Source organism: Octodon degus, unplaced genomic scaffold (genome assembly GCF_000260255.1).
Source record: "Octodon degus isolate 3935 unplaced genomic scaffold, OctDeg1.0 scaffold00437, whole genome shotgun sequence".
Lineage (NCBI taxonomy): Eukaryota > Metazoa > Chordata > Mammalia > Rodentia > Octodontidae > Octodon > Octodon degus.
In genome coordinates this window covers 156006-165869 of record NW_004525013.1, presented here as the reverse complement: position 1 = coordinate 165869, position 9864 = coordinate 156006, and the positions used below count along the sequence as shown (strand labels likewise).

The 9864-nt window shown below is 36.4% G+C and overlaps 1 protein-coding gene and 1 pseudogene across 1 annotated transcript; one reads left to right on the top strand and one right to left on the bottom strand.

The window, feature by feature from the left end:
* Positions 1 to 876: 876 nt before the first annotated feature.
* On the top strand, positions 877 to 1951 carry LOC101568843 (annotated as a pseudogene).
* A 364-nt stretch (positions 1952 to 2315) lies between these two features.
* LOC101568434 (vomeronasal type-1 receptor 2-like) lies at positions 2316 to 3122 on the bottom strand. The gene has a single exon (XM_004648552.2). It carries the CDS (start codon positions 3120 to 3122, stop codon positions 2316 to 2318), a length of 807 nt encoding a protein of 268 aa, XP_004648609.2.
* Between the last annotated feature and the right edge of the window lie 6742 nt (positions 3123 to 9864).

The following is a 9864-nucleotide window of genomic DNA, read 5'->3' as shown; positions in this document are numbered from 1 at the left end:
AGCGTTTCAAGACATCAGATTCCACACAGAGCCATACATTGTGGAGAAAACGTTTCACATAAAATGAGTTCAAAATTAGACACATTTATATTCTTTCAAATTTTATTTGAACCATATATTTTGTGTTTTTAAATCATAAGTGCTCCATTTCTTTATATTTTGCTTTAAATGTAATTATCACTGATATTTGTGGCTTATTAATTGTAACATACCTATGGCCCACAATGCAGAACTTTAGGACCTATGCATTTCAGCTCTTAAGGAAAAGCATGTTCAGTAAAGAGAAGATAAGTACCTCATTTGAATGTCAACAAGATACTGGAACCTGTGTGCCAGGCTTCATTGCAACACTTTTATTTATTTATATTTTTTCTGTGCTGCATTATCAGAGAGAGAGAGAGAGAGAGAAAGAGAGAGAGAGAGAGAGAGAGAGAGAGAGAGAGAGAGAGAATATTAGAAGTCATAAATACAACTTATCAGATATGAGACATTAATATGCGATTGTTTCCTGTGATAATCCACATCTGTGTGAGTGTTTTGTATATACCACAGAATCACTCTTTATGGGATATTCAAAAAGGAAGAAAAGATATTTGACATGTGAAAAGAGTGAACAACATAAAGAAATAACAGTCATGAGGGAAGTCACTAAATAAGATATTAAAAACCCTTCATTTCAATCAGTTTTTTGCAGGTAGAAATTGAGGTTTAAAATTTTTACTTCGACCAATTTTATATGCCAATATCCGTAATTTGAGCTACTGCATTGAAGACAGGATTGTGCAATATAATAGCCACTGTTAAATAACTTTCATCCTTTTGTTTTCTAAATATGTATCATCTCTCATGTCTTATCATTTCTATACTGTTTTTAAAATGAATTTAAAAAATAAAAAGGTAGGGGGAAACATAGCAACAGCGAAGAGGAAACAGTGTGGGAACCTGTAGGTTCGGGTGAAGAAGCCAAAAAGAAATGAGAAAAATGCCAGGCCTCCAGTTAAGTTATCACCTGTGGCAGAAGAGATGGAGGAAGCTTAAAGAGGCCATATCCCAGGCGCTGTTTGCAAGGACAAGTGGAAAAAAAGGAACAGATTCTCATCTTTTCTTTAAGAGGAATAACTTTCAGAATAAGACGTTTAATTCAGGACTTGAGAACCTTGATGCCTCATTCTAAAGCAGATACTTAAATGGATCATAAAGATAAATATTTGTGATTAAGGAGGTCTGTGTAATGAAAAACCATAATAACTGCATCTATTTTGAACCTAAGAAGAAACAAGATCTTTAAATGTGGCTTTCAAATTCACTTCATGGGCCCTCCGTCAAATTTCTTGTTCAAAATATTAACACCTTAGCTGAACTAAAGATGACTAGAAACTGTTTAAAAGGCTCTTGACTGCTTTTGTCTTTTGACCCTGCTATTGATGAATTGTCATGCTATGCTTTTTTAAAACCACTCTTAATTCAGATTTTTAGTACACCATGGTGTCATCCCAAAAGCCAGCCATTTGTGCACCATGTATTTACTTTCACCATTTTGGATAATAGGATATGATTTTATAACTTCGAGGTCATAGATGAAGATGCTCAACTTGTGTAAATAGGACCTTGTTTTGTCTTAAATCTGATAAAGATTTTTCAGGGAAACTTTGGAGGACCAATTTTGTACAAAAATCCTCACTACCAACCACCACACATGCATAGGAAAATCATAAGATCCATCACAGCTGCAAAATACAAAGAGCAGCAGCAAGCAAAAGAGGTGCAGAAATTGAGAAAGGAAGAGCCAAAGACTGTTCTTCCACACGATCCTACTAAAGATGTTCTTATTACACAAGCTGAGGAAAAACCAGTAGAAAACCAGTGGGTAAAACCAGAGTCAAAAGTTGATTTAAAAGCAAGGATAAAAAGGACTTACAAAAAAGCAAAAAAAAAAAAAAAAAAAAATTGAAAGAGAAGGTGAAGAGTGGAAGTGCAAAATAAATAAGTCGATAATTGTTTTCCAATCAGTGTATATTATTCCCTATTTGGTGTGTATATACATCTAGGATGTCTAATTAGTGTGCAATTTAAAAGAAAATATACATTTTATCCTTTTCGAAATAGAGCACTGCATCATCAAAAAATTAAAAATTAAAAAAAATAATAAAAAGGAAAAAAGAGAAGAATCTTCAAACGTAAGTAAATTTAGAGTAACCATAACTACTAGCAATTATTTCATTTGAATAGCTGGGAATTATTATTGATTACAAACTCTAGCACTTAAAAAAAACTGGCTCAAAATGGTGCTCTGGGCTTTATGACAGTTGAGTGTGTTAAGTACTGAATGCATATGTCTGATGAGATGACACGTGTGTTTTCTCCTTCCACATTAAACTGCGTACACACTGCTCCCGAGTCATGAGAATGAAAGGACTGACAGTAGGGAAACCAGCATGGATTAAAGCAGAAGTTTTAACCAGCCACAAAGAAGGTGTGCCATAAAAAGTAAAACAAACATATGTGAAGGAATACAGAGCATAGAAGGATACAAAGGCACAAACCAGGATGAGGATGCTTTGAGATACTCTGTTTTCAGGAGAGCTTGTTGAAATGTTGTATTTGTGAACATGACGCATTCGATGCTTGTGCCTGTACAGAATGAAAACCATGGAGGCACTGCTCCAAATCATTAGTTTTAAACACAAAATATCATGTGATAATGTCAATGCTACAAAAATGGAAGTTTTGTCTTTGGCAGCACTCATAGCTGAACAGTACTGAAAATCAATAGTGTTTGTGATGTTTTTATTGTTCCTTTTGTCACTCACAAGCATAGGAACTCTAATGTTCAGCCCCATGTGCAAAATCCAGGAAATGATGGTACAGTGGCCAGTATACTTTAGGGCTTTCACTTTCAGCTTGGACCATCTGGAGCTCCGGAGGCTGATGGTGATGGCCTGGAAGATACTCAACAGGCAAGTGGTGCTGAAAGACACACCCCTTCCTACTGATTGAAGATACAAAACCAGTTTGCATCCAGCATTATTGAGGAAATCTTCCATCCCAAGGGCTGCCATGGCCTCTGGGATTCCTCTGCAGAGAATATACAAAGAGTTGGCCACTGTCAGGTGCCTGACCATTATATCTGTGAACCTGAACTGGCATCCACTGAAGTAAAGGAAGAAAGAGTGGCATAAAAGGGAGAAATTTCCCAGGCTTCCAATGGCAATTGAAGATAGGAAGAGTATTGCAAATTTCAGATCTGTAGATGCCATTATTCAATTATGCAGGTTCCATAACATTTTAAAATATAGAATTCTGTACAGAAATGTAAGATGTTGAGAAAAGATTTTGCACAAAATGTATTCCAAAAGTTGCACATTGATATTTCTTAAATTTTATTTCCAATTATATATTTTGTGTTTTGAAGAGTTTGTAAATCTGATAAGCCCTCAATCATTATACAGAATTTTAAATGTGTGACTCAATGTGATTTTTGGCGTAGCAACTTTAATGTACTTCGGTTTACAATATAAAGGGACCTAATTATATCTGACTTAAAGGAAAACCATGTTTAGTACATAGAAGGTATATGACTCATCTGAAATTCAAGAAGATATTTACATGTGTCAGCAAAGGCCATGACACGTTCTTATTTTTGTTCTGTATTATCTGGGAGTCAGAGTGTTGCTGGTATTAGAACCCAATATATATTTCCATATTTGAAATATTCCTATAGAATTTTTTTACTTTGATAGCACAACTGTGCTAATGTTATGTTTACACCACAGTATTATTCCTATGGGGATAGTCACAATTTTTAAAAATCAATGATGGATTAAATAATCTCTTATAGTCTAATTGGGTTAAACAAACATCGATCAATGCTACAATAGTGACACAATTTTTGCCAATGTCATTAAACAGAAAATTTTATAAATATTTGTTTTGTTCTCTAACAATACTGTAGATATAAACCTTCAGTCATAGAAATTGAATTAACTTTCATTACCCAGTTTGTTTTTTTCTCAATTTAGAAAAGAAAATAATAAAATGCCTTTGATGCTAACAACTATCATGTATAAAAATGACATTTTGAATAACATGACACATTTGAATCAGAAAAATAATTTTTCCCCTTAATTTCTCTGCAGTTTGAGTCACTCAAGTATTATGTTAACACTTTCATAAAAACCACCTTGCCATACAACAAAAGAAAAATCACCCAACATAGTCAATTGAATACACATATTTTCAGAGAGATTTACAGACCTCTGTATTCATTTCTTCAAATGCAGTGAGAGAAAAATCATAGAAAATAACTGTCCTTTCACCATAGTATTTATTCAGGCAAATGGTCTTGTGCATCTCTCCACCTCAGATTAATCTCTGTCATATGACAAAACACACAAATACAGATCCTGAATCACCTCATTCTCTCACAGCCTCCATTTCACAGATAAGAACAAAAAACAAAGAAAATACTCATCTGGTGCCTACGAGCTGAGCTTCTTGGGGAGCAGGATGAGGTGAGTCATGAAATCCCATGCTTGTGTGAGAAGGATGTAGACAGACTTCAATATATGGGTTATGGTTGTGTGATCTCAACTCCCTCTGAAACACAATTACCACTTCACTTGTAGGTTTCATGACTATTCATGTTTAGGCAGTAGAATGTCAGCAACAAATGATTCAAGAAATGAATAAGTTCTTTTCCAGATCCCAATTCCTAGACACAACTACAAGTTTCTGTGAGAATTTCCATGGAGAGTTTGAGTGCTTTGGAGAATCCTTTCCCAACAGCTATATGAACAAAGGCACAAAGGATGCAAAGAGAGAACTTTATTTTCTGAAACATGAAAGACGCTCAGTGAAGCATGTGTATTTTCCTCAATTGTAATTGATGCATAATTACATACACATATTGTGTGTAATTTCATAAACAGGTTGGTTTAGATTATCTATGGAGATAGGAATTATATGTGCTTATATAAGTTTTTCAGGATCCTCCCTCCCTTCTGCCTCATTCTCCTGAATAAATTAAAAGTATAACTGCCATATAGGGGCCTGGGGAGATGACTCAGTGGAATAAGCGCTTCCCTGGCAAGCGCAAGGGCCTGAGTTCAATCCCCGGTTCCGCAAAACAACAAACAAACAAAACCCCACAAAACACCTGCCATATAGACTATAATGCCTGATGAGTATACATCTAGAAGAATTTAATTCAGTAGGGATACATGGTAGATAAACTTCACTGATTCATATTTAATTGCTCACAATGTCTAGGATAAATAATGTAAATAAGTAGCCCTCCATGGATGAATGGATAAAGAAGATGTAATAATAAGGTATATAATAGAACTACTGAATCTTAGTATTAAATGATGTGAAAAAAATAACCAAAATTAAGTAGAATGAAATTTCCAATGCTGAAATTCTATCACATCCATTGCTGCCATTGTTTGAGGTTGTGGTAATGTCTTTGTGTCTTGTAAAGTGATTTTTCCACTTGACCATTAATTTGGAATGATCTTCACTCTAAAGCTTAGTGAACCAATGCACACATTCTGCCAATTATTATGTGTACCACGCTCAGTCATTCATTATTTGAAGGATAGTTTTGGCTAGTTCAGTCTGCCTTTAAGGGCAGGTCTGGTAAGGCAGGTGGAGATGGGATCTAACGACAGTATTCTGCACCTGACTGAGTTTGCATGAGCAGGCGCTTAAAATACCGAGCTAACCGGCAGAGCCCCTCATTCAGTATCTGAAAAATGAACCACAGTACCCACTGGAGACATTATTTCTACTGTTAGTCATGTGAGGTCCTAAACTCTGTTTTTACCTGACCTCAATAGACACTTCCTCTTATTAGGGGCCCTAAGAATATTTTAAATCTCCTGAAGTCAATACTAGTTTATAACCTGTGTTCATTTTCTGCAAAACCTCTGATCAGTTTCTTTCTCTGCATATCCTTACTTTGGAAAAGTTCATATGCATCTTTGGGAAGATGGGAGGAGGATTAAGAGCTGGGAGTCCTGACAGCTGCCTTCAAGGGACAGGGCTACATTTTTCTTTAAGCACGGTTGGCTCTGTAAATGGATTGCAGCCTGGGAATTGGTTGAGAGACAGTGATTTTCTGTTTTACAATTTAAGGTAGATTCTTGTTCATGTGCTCTGAAATTTTTCTAGTTTTACAAATTTAGTGAAACTAAGAAGGCATCCCATCTATTACAATGCTGAGGGCACTGTGATTAATTAGCCAATGCCACAGGTCTACATGGGCCAGAACATTCCAGTCATTGCTCTGCTCTTGGAGTACTGAAACTTGGCACCTACCACCTCAAAATCTGTTTATACCCATCACATTTAATTTTGCCCATTGAGTGAACACAGCCACTCTGTAAAATTTCATACACAGAAAACAATGTTGGAGACCTTTAAGGATGTGGTTGCTCCCCTCAGAAAAGTCCTCTTAAGGTATAGGGAAGGGGCAACTTTTTTTTATTTTAGGGAAGGGTCTACAGGGTGTTCAGGGTCTCACTACTAGATCAGTCTCATAGTGATCCAAGTGTTTATAGCCTCCCAAGGGCTGCTCCACCACATCCAGCCTTAATTGCTATCTCAATGCACCATGAGGGTGGGGCCAGCACAGCAGGCATAGGGATTGAAACCCCAGCCCCTGTGCCTTCTTGCAGGTGCTTTAATCCCTGAGCTATTTAGCCAGCCCTGATAGGCAACTTTCGAACCCTCTATATAGAGGTAGTTTACCCTGATATATCCTTTACAGAATTCACATCTCACTGTGCCTTTTTTTTTGGTGGTACCAGGGATCGAACTTAGAACCCTGCGCTTACCATGCAAGCACTTATTCCACTGTGTTATCTCCCTATCCCCCTCGTAGAGTCTTTCAGTACCCTCTTCAACAGTTACAGCAGATATCTCAAACTTATTCACTGTGGACTACATTTTGATCTGAATTTGACCAATAAACTAAATAAGCCATGTAGATTTTTTTGCAGTTTCATTGTGGATCCAATATGTATACAATATTGGTTGAATGGTTCAATATCAACATTCGATTTAGTTTGTTGTTCCTTATATTTTCCCAAACCCTTAAATTCACATATCTATTACTTCAATCTGTACTAGTAATATTTAGAAAGGTCACAAGATACTGCATGTCTCCTCATGGGTTATATAGGATACTCACTTGATAAGAGAATTTTGAGACCTGAGTAGTTTGTATACCCTGAGGCAAAAGTAGGTTTTGAGGAGAAGTTTGAAGAAGTATCATTAATGTTATTGGTAACTGTATGGAGAAAAGTCACTGCTATTTCCGTGGACAACACAAGATTAGTTTTTTGCACTCAGAGTTGGAGAGATCAACAGCATAAAGCGTGGTGTGGGAATATAGGACAATGTTTTAGCTGACTATCCCTGAACTCATCATGTTACAGCAAAATGTTCAACCTTAGCATGAAGATAACCTGGAAAGTCATAAGATACGGAACAAGCAAGGCTTTACTGGGCTGGTGATTGACACAATCTGGTAAAATGTCAGAGGAAATGTCAATGATAAGTGAACTCTGGACACATCTTTTACACTTTTAGGTTTCCGTGGTGATAGCTGAGTATTCAAAGTTTCTCAGGCACCCTAACACAAGCACTCTTCCTCTTGGTTTCCCAGGTACCCTGCCCCCAAACTCTCTCCTTCTCTGCCCCGTGTGTTTTGCAAACCCAAAAACGCAGAACAGGTCCACCTGAATTTGACCTGGGCAAGCAACCAAAAATTCTCCTTTGTTAATATTAAAAGTCCCCCGCAGACCAGGTAGCCCTGCCAATATTAACTCTTCTTCAGTTGTTCCAGCCCATAATCACCTTCCCTAAAAGATCCTATAAAGTCTCCTGTCACCATCCCCCCTCTTTATTCACTGCTATCTTGGTCCACTAGAGAGCTAGCCTGCTTGCTGTTCCCAATAAACCTATTGGTATCAGAGTGCCTGGTGTGATCAATTGTGTGGGTTCATACCTAACGTGTGGTAACCAAATTAGCCACCTAGGAATGTCACAGAAAATCCTACATAATTGCTACAAGAGGGCTGGTAAGTAAATCAGCAGACTAAAGAGCCATTTTCTTTATCTCCCTTGTAATTGGCACTGAAAGAAGCCAGACATGCAAGGGAGCTCAGGGAGGGTTTTCAATAGATCTACCCTGTTTCTGAAGCTCAAGTCCCTAATTTTTTTCTTGTTTCTTGTTTTCTTTTATTGTCTTTTTTAAAAACAAAAATTTACTTGAGAGAGAGAGTGTAGTGATAATTGATATGACGTTAGAAGCACTATGCATTTAGAAGACCGAAATGACAGGAATTCCTAGCATGGCCTTAGTATTACACGTTGCTATCCTCAGTGCCGTTGTTTGGTTCACAGGTATAAGCATATATAGTTAGTCAGGGTGAGAAACCTACCAATCAACTCCTACTTTCAAAAACCTGATGGAGTTTCTCAGGACCATTGTCTTAACTATCTTGTATATATAAAAGTATGGTTTTGCCCCTGCCATGTTTCCTAGCTTTTCTCCTTGCCCTCACTTCATTGTTTAATCCTTAAGTTCTCATTTTCCATTTAGTTGTGCTATACCCTTCAAGTTTTTTTTCCTTTTGAGTTCTTATACTAGGAAGATTATATAATATTTACACATGTGGGTCTGGTTTACTTCACTTATGAGTACATTTTCAAGTTGTATCCACTTATATATGAAGGCTTCGAGTTTATCACTCTTTGTAGCTGAGTACTAAGGTCTTCTCACTAGAATATACAAAGAAATAAAAAATATTAGGGCACCAAAATTTAAAGACTCAATTAAGAAATGAATATCAAAGATGAATACACTTCTCAGAGGAAGAAATTCTAGAAGCTAATAAATACATGAAAAAATGGTCCATATCAGTAGCCATCCGTGAAATGAAAATTAAAACAACACTGAGATACCATCTCACCCAATAATTACAACAAGCTATTGTTACTTATAGTCCTACTGTTCTCTTTACTTTGAGTTTAGTAAAAATGCTGGAATGACAGACTACATCCCCAAATGATTGGAAAAGAATAGCTAAAGCATGTTTGAATCCAGGAAGTTATTGTGGAAAGGAATTTTTTTAAAATATTGTGGATTAGGCAGTTCAAAATGTGGTTCACAACTTAGCTGTTACAAAAAGTGGTCATTGGTTAAAAAATAAATGTTTTCCAAACATTACAATGACGTTTTCTCTTAAAAAATACTTTTGGTATAAAACTCAATTAAGAAATAAAAGCTTATATCCCCTTTTTGTTGTAGAGTTTTTTCAGAGATGGGTATTTCTTTGCCATTTAAATATTGTAGGTGCATGAATTCAGCAAAATAATCTAATATACTCCAGTAGTCCATAATAGTAATGGGTTATCCGTAGGACTGGCAGTGTCAGAAATTGTTGACTTGAGCCTTTTACAGCTCAGCATATTAATATGGCTTTACTTTTTAATACCTCGTTTTTATAATTTTCTGCTGGATGGTTAAGACCAAAGTAATGCAAGACCCATAAGAAATGAAACTTTTGTATCTCCCAAGGTCAGTCAAATCCCTCAGGATTTACCCTGAAACTTTGTACCACAGTTTGTAAATCCTTTGTCAGTGTCAGTCATGTGAATGAGTCATGACCATTGCTTGACAAATTTGCTCTCTGGTAAAGCCTGAGAGAATGTTTTCTCTCCATGTGACTCTCTTTAGGTGCCTAAAGAGAGTCCTTTATACACATTTTATATATGTATACACAAAATAGTTAGAAAAGATATACAGCTACTTTCAATTCACTGAGAAGAGAGATTTCTACTAATAGTGTTTGGACA

Coding starts and splice junctions, on each gene's coding strand:
- LOC101568434 (XM_004648552.2), bottom strand. CDS start 3,122: ATGGTCAGGCACCTGACAGTGGCCAACTCTTTGTATATTCTCTGCAGA.